This window comes from Heteronotia binoei, chromosome 1 (assembly GCF_032191835.1).
Source record: "Heteronotia binoei isolate CCM8104 ecotype False Entrance Well chromosome 1, APGP_CSIRO_Hbin_v1, whole genome shotgun sequence".
Lineage (NCBI taxonomy): Eukaryota > Metazoa > Chordata > Lepidosauria > Squamata > Gekkonidae > Heteronotia > Heteronotia binoei.
This window is the reverse complement of record NC_083223.1, coordinates 193,213,639-193,229,543: the sequence shown is the minus strand read 5'-3', so window position 1 is coordinate 193,229,543 and position 15,905 is coordinate 193,213,639. Positions and strand designations below refer to the sequence as shown.

General features: G+C 42.6%; 1 protein-coding gene across 1 annotated transcript in view; it reads right to left on the bottom strand.

Annotated features, from left to right (window-relative positions):
• PARP1 (poly(ADP-ribose) polymerase 1) overlaps positions 1–15,905 on the bottom strand; it is a 56,480-nt gene that overhangs the window by 13,168 nt on the left and 27,407 nt on the right. Inside the window, exons 6-13 of the mRNA XM_060245533.1 lie at positions 12,361–12,477; positions 11,887–12,063; positions 10,786–10,927; positions 6,495–6,635; positions 4,116–4,358; positions 2,568–2,636; positions 1,304–1,436; positions 220–415 (exon numbers count right to left, since the gene is read on the bottom strand). Of these exons, the coding sequence (XP_060101516.1) occupies positions 220–415; positions 1,304–1,436; positions 2,568–2,636; positions 4,116–4,358; positions 6,495–6,635; positions 10,786–10,927; positions 11,887–12,063; positions 12,361–12,477 (1,218 nt within the window). The remainder of the gene's footprint in view (positions 1–219; positions 416–1,303; positions 1,437–2,567; positions 2,637–4,115; positions 4,359–6,494; positions 6,636–10,785; positions 10,928–11,886; positions 12,064–12,360; positions 12,478–15,905) is intronic.

Sequence of the window (15,905 nt, the reverse complement as noted above, 5' to 3'; positions counted from 1 at the left end):
TCTTAAATTGTGGTGCCCCAAACTGAACACAGGTGTAACTAAAGCAGAGGAAAGCAATACCACAACTTCATGTGATCTGGATACTATACAGCCCAAAATTGCAATTGCCTTTTTAGCTACCACATCACACTGCTAACTCATGTTCAATGTATGGTGCAAGTTGCTTTCTTCTGTGACAGATATGATTCCACCTACACTTGTAGGTCATTAACTAGATACCTGTCCATAGTCTATTTCCAGAGGGTAGAATTTTTTTGGATATTTGGTGAAATCTGTAGAATGCCAGGAGTTGCCAGTCTTGTCTTCATACAGATTCAGAAAGTGTTCAATGGCTTCCTCTTTAGATGGCATCTGCTCTAGCTTGTTGCTTCCAATTACTGTGCCAACACGGCCCCAGGAACGGAATACCCAGTATCTAGAAACCGAGAAATTAGGAGAAACAGGAAAAGGGGATTAAACTAGGCAATATTTCTGAATGGCACCACATGCTCTCATAGTGCACCCATTCCTACCACTTCATTAGAACACACAACAGCACTGAAAGCTTCCATCTGGCATCCCTTCTACTTGGCCACACTCAAACAAAACAAAACAAAAAACCAAGCTTCCTGAAATGTAACTCTATAGAAGACATATCTAAAACATATATTCATAGGGACCCAAAAGCATGGAAGGGTTTGTTTGTTTTTTGAAGAAAGTCCCAATTCAGTCTTTCAGGGGATTGGGAAAACTGGCAGTAGTCAAATTCTCATGGCAGTCACTGCTCAAAGGTTTTCTCACCCTAGAAGGCGGGATTTTCATGATATTGCTACAGCAGACTCATATCATGCTAACATTTACATTCCAACACAGCTGAAGTTTTCCTTTGCAGAACTAAAAGCTGCCATGGACTAGGCAGAGACTGGTTGATTTTGATCAGCAGAAGTCTACAAGAAAGGGAAGGCCCTGAGCAGGAAGGGCAGGATGTAAATCAAATAAATAATCATAATTAACCCAATTAGCCACTAATTCCTTTGCAAAAGTGCTGGGAAAATCTATATCTAAGTTTAGTCCTCAGAGAACAAAGGGAGGGTTTTCAAATTAAGTTTGCAAACTAGGTTACAGCTTGCTTGGCACTGCCTCAGAGAGAACTGCTTCAGGTTCTAGATATTTAGGAGCAAAAGACATAATTGACTTTTGAGTTCAGCATTTCTGATCAGATCTTATGAAACCATTGCTAAAAAGAGAATGCATACAATCAAACTCAAACATTGCTACATCAAGGGAGATAGAAGCATGTAACTGAAAAAGAGACAAAGCCAACCTGATTTCCCTGTCATCTTCCAACAACTGAAGTTTGTAATAGGAGTTGGTTCCTTTGACAATATCTACCAGGCCAAGCGTAGCACTGAAGATCTTGCCGCCTTTTTCAAAGACGTGAGCAGAATCTTCTAAGCCTGTGAATTAAGGTTAGAAAACATATTTCAATCTTACTATTTTTAACTTTTAACACAGAACATTTTAAGACATTTCCTCCCACTTTCCCAGATCTATTTAGGAAGGCATCTACCAATTGTATTTCAGCAATGCCTGTGACCACCACTTGGAAAACTGCCAGGCATTGAAAAAAATTCTGGATATTTTCATAGAAAACCCATTCAGCCATGTCTCACAATGAGATAAAGCAGTAGAAAACAGTTGTTCAAAACCTAACCAACACTTTAAACATCTGTATTACAAGAACTACAAACCATCCCAGAGATAGCTATTGGAAGTTGTTCGGTTCAGAAAGTAGTAGTGTTGGTTTGAAGTAAACCAGACTGAAGTCCAGTAGCACCTCAGAGACCCTCAAGAGTTTCAGGGTACAAGCTTTTGAGAGTCAGCGCTCCCAACACAAACTTGGACTCCTGAAAGCTTATATCCTGAAACTCTGGCTAGTCTCAAAGGTGCTACCGGACTGGAAGTTTGTTACAGAATCATGAGCCTCATCTGAAACTGGGTCCTTCACAGCTCAACAACCATCATCCAGTTTATTTGTGTACCAGAAGCGGAAAAGCAGCAAACAAGCAGCAGTACAGGTTGGGGGGGGGGGGTGCAATTCCAAGACATGGTTCAAGGAATTACTCAGTTTAGCATTATGTGTTGTGTGTGTGCATTAGCTAGCAAACACATTGAGGAAGATGAATCTTTTTTTTTTCTGTGACCAATTGGAGTTGGAGAACTTCATTGTATGGGACAGAAGGGAACAGTGACTGTCACTTTAAGTGTTGAAAGTCTACCCTCCGATCAGCATCAGGAAGCTTCTGATCTTATTTATCCAGCACCGTGATATTGTGCAATCTGATATATTATTGGATCTTTGTATGAACACTGATAAACACTGGATATTTTGATACATTATAAATGGACTATGAAGGTTTTCATTATATTGTCAATTTATTTCACACAGCTGCTTTGTTTATTGTAGAATATGCCAGGCAGTCCAACGATGGTGGTGAACCTTCAGATTAGTAGAAAATGAACCAATCAGGCATTTATGACAGAATGTCAGCAAAGGGGTAACAGGCACAAGGGTTTTCTGAAGTTACCTGAGTCGGGATCCACAGCAGCACCTCCTTTCACTGTCAGCTTCATTTTCTTTTCAGACTTGCTTGTTCCTATACAAAAAGTGCAGGTTTTGTTAACATTCATTTTTTAAACAAAGAAACTAGCCAGAGAGCAAGCGCTACCTGCAAAAAGAATAAATGTTTCACATCTATAGAAGGTTTGAGGAATTAGTCATCTTGTCTGAGTTCAATCTCAGCAAGGGAGCTTTGCCTCAGGAGCAAAACTTTGCAAGGAACCAACTATATCCCGTTACATTCCAACTGAAGAAGAGTTTTTAAATGGATACCACTCCGTGCAAAGAGCATCATTTTCAGTCATCCTAATGAAACTATGTAAAAAGCATTACATATTCCTGAAATATGAAGTCTGAACTGTTTAAATCTTCACATTAAAAAGGTTTTTTGTATTCTTTAAGCCTTGGTCCTTACAGATTCTTCTGTTAATGCTAAGGGAACATCTACCATCTTACCTTTGATTTCTATTCAGGCAATCCAGTTTAGAGAATTTAATCCTCCCCCTTTATTCTTGCATCTTCAGGAAGGTAAGAGGGTTACAGTTTTAGATCACAGAAGATGAAGGATAAGGCTCATCAAAGAATACTGTCCTCTGCCACATTTCACCATAAATACCAAAGGCTCTTTATAACTCAGCAAACACACCTGTTATTCTTAAGAGGGAGGGGAAAGGATTCAGACATCTTTCCTCTAAGCAGTGTTTTTGTTATCTGCCCGTTGCCTTTGATTGGCACTCATACCATTTGTAGCTGGGAAAGTGCAATGCCCACCCCCAAAGAGCATGCGTATTGCAATTATCAGAAATTTTAGAAAAGTAAAGCTTTTCACACACAGTCTAAATTGCAATGAGGACACTGTATTTCTCCCTGCCCACCGATTTCCCTTTTCATTTTCCTCTCAACTAACTAAAAGAGGGGGGGGGCTTTTGGTGGGGGCGGAGGTTGTAGTATCATGTGACACACCATGTCAAGGTACAAATCAGCTGTGGGTCTCAACCCACCACCGGAAACTAATAATAATAGTTAATAGTTGCAGTATGGGAATGCGTGTAGAATAGCCAGGAGATCCTAAGATTGTCTGGCAGCTACAGGTTCTAGCTCTCTAAGCATTATGCTAGTGGTGAGCTAGGCTTGTTTTTAGGGGCTGAGAGGGTTTTGAAAGAACTGTGACTGGCCCAAGGTCACTTGTCTGGCTTCATGTGGAAGAGTGAAAAATCAAACCTGGTTCTCCAGATTAGAGTTCACTGCTGTTAACTACTACACCAAACTGTAAACTAACAGCTGGGAACTGCCAGCAGATGACATAAATAAGAGGCTAATTTCAGCTCTATGCCAAGGGGTTTAACAGGCTGGACCTCTGACTGTTTTGAGGCTCTTCATCTTTGTTTCCAAGTGTACTTTCAATGCAATAAACTTAACAATCCACTTTGGAACCTTCCTGTGTACCAAATGTCTTTAACTGTTATGGGAAATATCAAGTCATGTGACAAAGATGCCCTTTGCATGTTCTCTTCACCTTGCTCTTCCTTGATTTTCCCAGTGCTTTTTGTGTTTGAATGCCCACTGGATTTTCCTCCTATGTTTGCTTCTTTGTGATCTTGTTTTACTTCTGTGCCCCAAGGGGAAAGAGCATGCAGTGATAGAAGCTCCTCAAAACTCTTGCTGGAAGACTTTATGTCCTGGAGGAACTCCTCTGATACCACACACACTTGTGCCTCCTTCACTTCTTCCATCTTCTTGCTCATTTTCTCAACTTCCTCTGGAAGATTAAGAACAGGAAAAGTGGAAAGACAATGCATGACTTGTGGTATTTTTGCTAGGGAAAGAGCCCACAGCACAGTAATAAGCATATGTTCTGCATGTAAGAAATTCCAGGCTCAAGCCAGGGCCTGCCTAAGAACTTGAGTAACATGGCTATGATTAAACTCATTGGAAGCACTGCAAGAAGTTCCTCACAGAATTTTTAAAATGATGACAGAAACCACACAACCCCCCCCCTCCCCAATGTGGTCATACATATGTGATTATAACTCCCTTCAGGGATACCAGCAGAGTTTGTGTTGTATGAGAGAGAGTTTTGACTGAGATAATGCGAGAGAAGAGTTTAAACTGTCCTTCCTTTTATTACCCTGATCTGAATTGGATCTCCACATAGCATCCACCAGTATTTTAGAAATGCTAGGAGAACCTAATCACAGATCTCCCTGTGACTTCTCTATTCTAACCCTTAGTTCTCCATTTGGGAGCTGCTATCAGCCATCCTGAGAAGGCAGCATTAAAATCTCCTAAATAAGCATGCAAGGCCATCACTAACCAGTCTGAATCAATATGAGAAAACCTCACGCGTTCAAGTGAATGCCAAAACCTGGTGGCAAATGTGCCTTGCTCAATGTAGGATATGGATGTACAGAACCATCACACAGCAAGTCTCAACACTCCCAGCAATCACAGAGGAGGACGTCGAAATAAAGTCACAGAGCAATTATGTCAAAACTGTATGGGTGAGAGTCAGTTAGCAGGGGAAGATAATCTTCAGCAGCACTCACACTGAACATGCTAAAATAAGCTCCAGGACATGCACACAGTCACTCCCAGAGGCTTACATTCAGATACTGTTAAGACATTTGGTTCACTCAAAATGGATTCTGTTCCAAAAGTTTGGTCAGGCCATTTTTTTTGCTGCCCGCTTAGTTTTCTCTGGAGACTCAGTTTGTGCTGCTGGGAAGAGTGCACAGTAACCTTGTACAGGAGTGGTAACACTAGCTGTGCTTGTCTTTTCTTTCCTCTTATCTGCCCTGTGCATTCCATTAAATTAGCCACTTGGGGGAGAGTGAAGTTGTTGCTGCAGATGACTCTTCTACCCTCCCACATGTGCAGAGACCATTATGGTCAATCACTGACTTACACGTTTGACCATAGGAAACTGCTTAAAGCCCTGATTGGTAGAAAGACCTAGCAACACTCTGGACTCTTAGTAATAAAGGAAGCAAAACTAAACCCTGTTCTTCAGCCTGGAGGGTGCCTACATGACGTCATGGCCTGCTGAAATATCTTATCTCCAACTCTGGGGTGACGTCACATCACTACTTTTCACGGCAGACTTTTAAAGAGGTGGTTTGCCATTGCCTTCCCCAGTCATCTACACTTTACCCCCAGCAAGCTGGGTACTCATTCTACCGACCTCAGAAGAATGGAAGGCTGAGTCAACCATGAGCCGGCTACCTGAACCCAGCCTTCACAAAGATCGAACTGAGGTCATGAGCAGAGCTTGGACTGCAGCATTGCAGCTTCCCACTCTGCATCACGGGGCTCCAAAAACAAACATAGAGCTCATCATTAATGAAGCCTATGCAGTACTTGACAAGTTGGTCCTTTAGCTCCCGACTGGAGGGAAGAACAGAGGACTGGTGGTAGCTGCTGAAGTTGAGGTGCACACAGGTGTAGCCCAACTGCTTGTAATTTGTTTACCTGCTTTCTTGAATCCAAGGGCTACTTGGCCTTGGCTGGACTGGGTGACTTTTGTGACAAATACTCTGACATTTTACTATATTGAGGATCCATTACAAATTAAATGTTTTGAGAATTTACAGTACTTCATTTAAATGTAAACATGAAGCATGGGTGAGACCTTGATGTCAAAGAAGCAACAATGTTTTTAAATAGTACTTAAAGTATTAAAAATAAACAGTTGTAGGTTTTTTAGCATGCAAATAATGGCAAATACAAGAATTCCTATGAATAAAATTCAGCTGCTGAAAACCACCATGGACTTGCTGACACAGTGAAAAAAATGAGGCATCAAAGTATTAAACACACAGGCTCCTCTTAAATCTATAACCTCTGTTAATAGGCACTCCTCCATTTCCTAATAATACCAGTTAACTGGATCACTCACTTTGTGAGCTGATGCACAAGTTAGCTTTATTCACAGAAGCCGTCACCTTGCCTCCAAGCTCTTCAATAGCAGACTTGATTTCATCTTTATTCTTTGACAGTTTCCCAAGGGTCACAACCTTCATGTTACATAAAGGTTTATCTGGATGGTCAGATATAAAATACAAAGTATATGATGAACATATCATACCATAAAAGCATTTTGTAAAGTTATCAAGTATTAATAGCAGTACCTTTCCTTTTGTGGAACATATAAAAACAGACACAAGTATGTATACATTCCCTGATGTGGTATGGTGCTATTTCAAATTTCAGTTTAGGCTTCTTGTTTTAAAGTACCACCTTGTATCAAGAGTTTTCATTTCCAATAAAGAGATGAGAAAATGATTCTTGATTGCATATTAGGCCACACCCCCTGATGCTAAGCCAGTCGGAACTGCATTCCTTTGTGTTCCTGTTCAACAAAAGCCCTGCACAGTACAGTTGCATGACAGTACCAAGCAGTATTCTCTCTAAGCTGAGTTAGTGTGAGCTAGTTTATAGTTTTTTAGCCTCCAGCTCACACATTTTGGCCTTAACTCAGGAAGGATGGCCCAAGAGCAAACTCATGTATGCAGTAGCCAAATCACTCGCTCACAACTTTAATGCCAGGAGCTCACAAAGTAGAATTTTTGCTTACAAGACTCCACAGCTTAGAGGGAGTATTGGTACCAAGTTACATCCAGGGATGGATGTTTGAATTTATCTAAAACATTTTTGTTTCACCTTTCCACCCACAGAGTTCCCAAGGTACTGAACAATCAAAACCTTAGAACAACTATTAAAAATATACATCATAGTTATAATAAAAGCCTTACGGGTGGCTCAATCCTCAATTTTTATTGGAAGTTGTGGCTACCACAAGAGTGGCCTTGCACTCTATCTGTCACGACTTCCCCCTGTCATTGGGTAGCCTCGCTGTGACCCACCTACTGCCAACCCTGTCAGGCCAGAACCCCATCAGTCAGCCTCTGACAAAGACAGATGTCTGCTGAGAGATTTTCCTGAAGTCTTACTGATTACTACTGCCCTTCCTCAGTCCATCTCCCTGCCCTAAAACAATGCTGCCACCATTTTGCCACCTCCAACTACCACTGCCAGTCAAAGCTGCACGTGCGCAGTACGTTCCCCCTGCCCTTACTGTTTGGGAGGTGAGGTTTTTATAAATATGCCAGAAAATCCTCCTTATGTGGCAGTATTCTACCTCTTCGCTTACAGCACAGTCTGTGGTTGAATTCAATGTAAACTAATATCATGTGGCAAACACACTTGCTTAAATAACATTGAACATCATTTAAGCAAACACTTATGGAAGCAAACTCTTGACAGAAAGCAGTTAAATCTCTTCAACAGAAAAGGAATGTTCCATCACAATGGAGGGAAGGGCAGTTCAGCAAAACAGATAAACAGGCTCTCTATACTCTATATTCTCTATACTCAAGCCCCCTTTCCACCTGCAAATAGCCTTCACTCTTTCTATTCAAATTAGGCTACACTGGGGGCTGCTTGCTTTAAAAGGCAGAAAGCCATTTGAAGGGTTCCTTTCATTCCCCCCCCCCCTCCTGCAAGTGGAAAGGGGTGAAAGGCAGGCTTCTAATGGCTGCCTGCCTGGCTGTCTTCCTGTCACTTCTCTGTCTCCCTGTCTTCCTTTCCCTTTATTTTATTCCTTTCTCTCAAACTTTAACATAACTCTCACTTCATTCATTCCTCTCATTCTTTCTCTTTCTCTGTCTTTGTCTTTTTCTTTCATTCTATCTTCCTTCTCCTTTTTACTTCTCTCACAGGCCTCGTTTTGGGCAGGAGCTCACAGAAGTGGAGTTCCAGAACCTCTAAATTTTATTGTGCTCTTTTTCTTAACCCCTGCCCCCCAGATACTTGCTTCTGGACTCCATTGTTCAAACTCCCTGTGAGAATTTTGCTGAACTCTAAGATTTGACAAACTTTCTAATATTTTTCCCCACAAAAAATGGGGAAATAACTAAAATATTTAAAGCAGACAGATGGAAATCTTCATCATGCCACTGTGGCCACATAAGAGAAGGTAATTTTAAAAGTATGATGGGAGTAAGATGACAATTATAATTCAAGAAGCATGTTAAAGTAGATGCTGAGCTGATATAATTTAGTACACCTTCTAGAGATGTCAGGGGTGTGTGGCATATGGAAAGAGTTATGCAAATGAGTTGTGCTAATGAGCTCTGGCACCTCTTCTTCGACAAAATGACCCCTGCTCTCACTCCTTCCCCCCCCCCTCATTTTTCTACCTCTCTTTTGTTCTTTCTCTCATTTTTTCTCTGTATCTTTGTATTTCCGCCATTATTTCAATCCGGCTTTGATCACACATACTAAATAATGCATTTTCAATTAGGGTTGCCAGGTCCAATTCAAGAAATATCTGGGGACTTTAGGAATAGGGTCAGGAGACTTTGGAGGTGGAGCCAGGAGGCATCAGGGTGGAGCCAAGAGCAAAGGTGTGACAACAAGCACAAGGGAGTTCTAACCATCACATTTAAAGGGACCACACACCTTTTAAACACCTTCCCTCCATTGGAAATAATGAAAGACAGGGGCATCTTTTGGTAGGTTCAGAGAATTGGACCCCCAGGTTGAATCTTTTCGAAACTTGGACACTTTTTTGAGAGGTACCAGATGCTATGCTGCAAACTCCCCTAGAGCCCCAGATACCCAAAGATCAATTCTCCATTATACCCTATGGGAATTGGTCTCCACCAGGGAATAATGGAGTACCCAGCAGACATTTCCCTCACCCCCACACTTTCTGATGACCCTGAAGCAGGGGGAGGGCCTCCAAACTGGGGGATCCTCTGCCCCCACCTTGGGATTCGCAACACTACTTTCAATCCACTTCCAGTGAACTTTCTAACTGGATTTTACTGTGTGAACTGGCAAAATCCAGATGAAAAGTGCTTTGAAACTGGATTGAAACTGCATTATTTAACGTGTGTGATTGCAGTCTCTGTCTACCTTCCTTTCTTCCATTTCTCTTTGGCTGTTTCTACACTTGACAGAAAATCCTGTCTGTGCGTATTTTAAAGTAATCGTTTACATTGCATATTGCTGTCACTTCTGTCTTGCTTTGCAATTTCTTACGTCTTTTACATTTTTTTTTAATGGGCAATGAAAACGCTTTAATCCTGGAGTTGCCCTGCAGTTCTCAAGAGTACTTTTGAACAGGAGTTTTCCTGAACATGCAGATCTAAGTTTGTAATTGTAGAACTTTCCCTCCAAGTTTTAAAAATTGTAGAACTTTCCCTCCTCCCCAAAGCCCCATCCATCATTCACTTGCAAGAGCACTGATTCAGGAAGTCACTAGGTGCATAGCTCAGAGGAGAATACGCCCTGCCTGACTGCTGTCACCTTCAAGGTGAAGGCAGTTGAGCGGGGCATTGGTGCAGCTTCTTTGAGCCGGGTTTCCCTTGCAAGGGAGGTCCAACTCAGAGGACAACGTGCCCCACTTGGCTGCTCTTGCCTTCAAGGTGAATGCAGCCAGGTGAGGCATCAGTACAGCTTCTCTGAGCATGACTCAGAAGAGAACGCTTCCACAGTGCACTCTCAGAGGAGCTCTGTGCCTCTAAGAGTGCACTGCGCAGGCCCAGCTTGGCTGAAGCTTGCCCACCCCTCCTTCCACACAGCTGCGCCTGCTCTTCCTATGGACGGGGGTGCAGCAGCAGGGCAGGTACAGTTGGGGGGACAGGACAGGTACTGGCCTGGGGTGCCTGAAGCCCTAGCACCAGGCCTGCCAGGGTCCCAGGCAGGAGAAAGAGGTGGTGGCAAAGGAAGGCAGCATCCAAGTGGCTCAATAGATCTGGAGCAAAGATGAATGGAGAAAGGACCTTTCACACTTTTGTCTGCATCTTTTCCCTACCATTCTTTCTCTGTCTCTCTCTCTTTCATTCTATCTCTCTTACTTCCTTTCTGCCACCTACACATTCATCACCCTCCCTCCTGCATATTTTTTCTAGGGCCTGTTGTATTTGTTCCTACAATGGGCTTTACTGCTTGTATGTACATAAAAAACAATGAAAACAACAATTAATGAAACAAACAGGAAGATGTTGAGTGAACTGGTCATAACAGAATGCATGTGAAGGAACTGGATTTTGAGGGATGACTTTAGTGTGTAACTTTCAGACTGCCTGGCATGGTAATTTTCACTACTTATGTAAGAGGAGGACATTTCACTCCTCGCTCATTCATGTATTTTATCATGCATTCTATTCCAGGCCACTTACCTGCTGGTGCAGCAGAGTTTTCTGTAACTGGAACAGAAACTTTTGGAGGAGGTGCTGAATTTGCAGAGGCAGCCTCTGGAGCAAATACTCTGTCCTGCCTTTTAAATTTAAATTTTTTTAGATATGTGATTTCCCGGAACTCCTATGTTGGGGCAGAATATACAAGAGATATTAAAACATGCAATGTAAGAAATCCCATAGTTAAGATGACTGACTTCAGAGAATTGTTTGTATTGTTCCATCCCCAGGAACCCACTACAATCTAATGCGATCTTGCATTTGAAGACACACATCATCCTGAAATTTTGGGGAACAATAACTGAAATGAATAAAATATGCAAAGATAGCATCAGAAGCAGCAGCCTGTAGCTCTCTCACTGTAGTATTGGCTATATTTACAATTTTGCTTTCAGAAGACTAAAACTAACATCTATACTTTTAAATTCCTTAAGTCCGCTGATACAATTTTATGTGCTAACCGAGTTATAAATTATGCATTTTATGTTCTTAACACAGCAAAATGGATTTATTCTTGGAAGGAAGGAAATATAGCATATTTTTCATTATTCCGTCTCCAAATTTCTGCTTGTTCCCCTCTTTCTTCCATGTCTTCAAATTTTTTGGATATTTTTTCTAGCAGGATATATTTTCTAGCAGGCCGTTCATGCCCATTGCTTTAGAGGTTTGGGGAAATACAAGTCTCTTCCTCCATGCATTGCAAAGGTGATGGGAGAAAGGGTTCCTCTCTCCTTTCATTAAGGCCTCTGCCATGCATAGCGCTCAAGTAGAGTTAGCCTGCTTACCCAGATTCAGCTCTACTATTTGTCCTGTGGTATGGTGAAGCAGGGACCACAGGTGGGGAACCTAGGATGTTTTAACTGGCATAGGAAAAAAGCTGGTGGGCAAGGCTGGGAAAGGAGCAGGGTGATTTGGAAGAGCAGGAATTATGAAATCTAGGCTGTTGTGAGAAGTGGTAGGTGCACAAAGGGAAGTAACTGGAGTAGAAAAGTAGGCCTTCCTTTCAAGAAACACCTTTTCCCAAGCCATCTTCAAAGTTTACGTAATGTAAGATACAACAGATATAGTAACAAAGTACATTACCTTTGGGATTATCCATTCTTTCCTGCTGGGAGTCTGTGTCTTGGCAACACATTTAGTCCAAGCTGTAATGTCCCCTGTACAATAGTAGGCATCACTCCGGAACACAAACTGCCCTTTGCATTCCTCACATGGCAGCAGAGCCCCAAAGGCCATCCCATCAGCAACACGGTCCAGTATCTAGAATTATAAAAAGGATTTATGCCAAGGAAAGTGGAATGATTCAGGACATCATACCAAGACACTTACAGAGCTCACAGATGTCTGCTTAAATTGCCCGCACATCTTTCTAGGTTTGAAACTGCGGGCTACCTGTTAGTGACCAATCATGTTGTTTTTGAGGCTACTTGAACTGGCTTTCATTCCACATTTTCTGATACCATATTTTTCTTCATTCAACTAATTTACAGTTTGTGTTAACAGTTAACAGAAAGCAAGTGCACAGTAACATGTAAAACAGAACAGATTCCAACTCACAGCTGATTCCCCAGAAGGAACTTCTTGTTTGTTTGCTATCAGGAGCTCTTTCAGGTCATTAATGGAACAGGCTGTCTTCAATTCATCTTTGATCTTCCAAATCAACTCTGTCTGTTCCTGCAGATGCAGAACAGTAGTTGTAACTGCTTATGTCTCTGTTTATGAACTATTCAAAAGAAGCAGGTCCAATAGACCCAATAAGCGAGACTGCCTGCTTTGCAAACAGAAATATGAGCCAGATATTTGTTGCAGTTATCAATTAAATGAGGTTTAATTGTAAAGGTTTAATTTAAGGGCTTACTTCTTATGTAAGTGTCTAGGAACATATATTCATGTCTAGGGTGTTCCATTTCAGACCGCAGGTGGATGCTCATCTGACTATATGTTCTTCCATACAAAAAAAGAGACAACTTTGCATTCAGAAGACACTTTAAGCTAATTTGAATAGAAACCTGGCTTGCTGAGAGACTAGCTACCCCTTGCTGCCTCCTTCATAGTTCTAGTTAGAAACAAACTCTGGTAATGCACAACATACATATGCAGGTGCTCATGTTGACTGGAGTTAGTTTCTCCCTGACAAAACCAGGACTCTAAACTTGGATTACACCTTATTTTAGAATCCTAGGCCAAGGGAAGGAAGAGCCAACTCCTGTTAATCCATAAATCTGCATTCATATATCACAAATAACCAGGGCTCATTTCTAAGAAAGAGTCTTTGTGTGAGAAATGAGGGGGGAAATTAGGTTTGTGTTGGTTTAAAGTGTATCTCAACATAGTTTAAGTGTCATGAAGCCTTCCTGAACCGAGGAGTTTTTTTGTATTAAGAGCCTGCATTTGCAGTTTGAAGTTTGTATCGCTATGATACAAATTTAGGACTACAGCGTGAACTCAACTCATAAGGGAAACAATCCAGTAGCAACTCCACCAGTGAAAGGAGTCTTTGTACAAAAAATGTTCTGGTATCACTACCATGAAGGTTCCCTATTTACAGAGAGAATGGCCTTGTGGATATTTTTTTAAATCAAGCTTCGAGTATCATGTAGGTACAGGACACAACTAGACTGAAGTATCAAATCTCAACAGAATTACAATATTATTAAAGAAGAGAAAGCCTGAGGAGAAGTCATGCCCGATTCACACAAGCAGACACCACAAAGCCGCTTGTTTGTGTGAGTAAAGGTTCAGGCAGCTAGGATGTAACATGGTTCAAAGAATTCTCAATGGGTAGGGTGGGAACTGTTTGTTGTGAAGCCCAATAGCTCTCAAGCTTGAAATCCTCCAACAGAGGAAGGCCCTTATTTGGTTGCCTAGACTGTGTCAGACTAGGAGATAACCCAAGTATCATCACTCTGTGAAATAATTACATTTTACAGAAAATTGAACACATTTATATTCAGCTTTTCTCAACAAAGATATAAAAACAACATACATATAATTTAAAATTTAGAAGACCAACATCAACAGCGGTCAACCACATCAAACAGAAAAACAGAAACAGGACAAAATAGGTAGCCAAATGCTAAAGTGTTATTTTTAAAAAACCCTACAGAATTATTCTTAGAGTAAACCAAAAGCAGAATTAAAAGATTTTGCCTGTTACTTAATACACACAAAAAAGCCCACTACGTAAACCTCGGGAAGTGGGATGGGGGAGAAACCTTCCAAAGATGACCTGCATAACCTGTACTGGTAGGGGCAGCTGAAAAAGAACCTTAAAGGGGGGGCAGGTTCCAATGAGAGGTTCTCAAGATTGCCAGGGTCCAAACTGCATAAGGTTCTCAACACCAAAAGCAGTATTTTTAATTAAATTTTGAAACAGAGTAAAAGCCAACGGAGAACACAGAAGGAAAGTTGTCTTTAAATAAGGATTTCAAACTTGAGACATACTGGGATTACTCTTTTCCTGATCTTTTCCAGCTTCTTTCTGCTTTTTGGTGCTGCATCCTCTTTGTCTCCCCAACATTCTTAAACAATTGTAATTCCAAAGGAGGGATTGCACGGCTGAATATATGCCAGGGATTCTAAGCCAGATGCCAAACATAAGGCCTGCAGGTCAGAACTGGCCCTCATCTGCTTCCCGCATCGCAGCTGTCTCCTCTCCTGCTTCACAGAAGAAAGAAAACAAAGTCTCTCTTCCCTCAAATGGCTGAGTGCTCCTTCCCCCTCCTCTGGGGAGGAAGTGAGAGGGAAGGAGAGAGCCAAAGAGAGACAGACAGAATCCTGTGGCACTTTAAAGACCAATGAAGTTTTATTCCAGGAATAAGCTCTCATGTGCAAGCAGTTTTTCAGGGAGAGAGATCCCCCTTTCCAGTTTGGAGGGGGAGGGAGGGAAGACACCTAACAGCAAAGAGTCTGGGAGGGAGGGGGAGGGAGAGTCCCATGACAATTTTAAGAGGGGAGACCAGCTGGCTGTAGAATGAACAACCAAGCTAGCACTAAGGGAAAACGGAAAGCCAAAGTGCTTTCACAGTGGGGAAGGGGGGGAAGTGCTTTCCCCTTGTGTCAACTGAAGTTCTATGTTCCTGGGGCTATTAGGCATGCTGCTTCTGCCAAAAGTCAAGTTTCATGACAGCCACACAACATACAATGCCTAATTTAAGGTTAAAAGCATTTGTTTATCAAGTGGCAAATTTGTCCAAGATTGTGGTACAGAGCCGGCAAGTCAGCCAATTAATTGCTCCAATGCTGGGAAGGCTGAATTGTACTCTGGCAGCTGCACAAAACATTACCATAGGTTAGGGTGGCCATAATGTCTGAAGGCCAGCCAGGGACACCTTGGGGAGGGGGAAGGTAGGGGTGCGCGCGCGAAGCGTGTGCGCCGCCGGAAACAGGAAGTGACGTCACTTCCGGTGACGTCATGCCACCGCCGGGAAAAGGAAGTGGCATCACTTCCTGTGACATCATTCCCCCCGCGCCACCTGCCGGAAGCAGGAAGTGACATCACTTCCTGTGACATCACTTCCCCCAAATGACATCATTTCCCCCAAATGCCACTGCCGGAAACAGGAAGTGACTTCACAGCACTTCCTGTGACGTCCCCAAAAATCCCCCAAATATCACCGCCGGAAACAATTTTGTTCTCAAATCCTGTATATACTTCATCAGTATATGGGATAAGGCACTTTCTCAACTGTGCTGCATAATGCAGCCTATTTATTTTGTCCTGTTTGCTCTGTTGGCTCTATCTGCGCCACCTTCATCACTTTCGGGGTGTGGATCCCCCAGTGGGGTGGGCTCCCGACTCCCTCCGCCGGCTGTTTCTGATAGCCCTGCGCCCCTCTTTCATTTGATATGTGTCCCGTGCGGGTGCCACCCTCCCGCCGGGAGATGCCGCAAAATGAGCCCCCTTGAGGCTTATGGCGGCAGGGCTCGGGGGAAGCGAGCTAGACTGCTGTTCTTTTGAGGGGTCATAGAGTGTTTCGAGCCCGTCCCTGTGGCATCGGTCCCATCGTTGTGGGACCCAGGGGGCCGGCGCAGCAGCACGCTGAAGCAGCCTGTCACTAATAACACAGGTCGAGATGCAGGACAGGAACCCGGAAGTGACC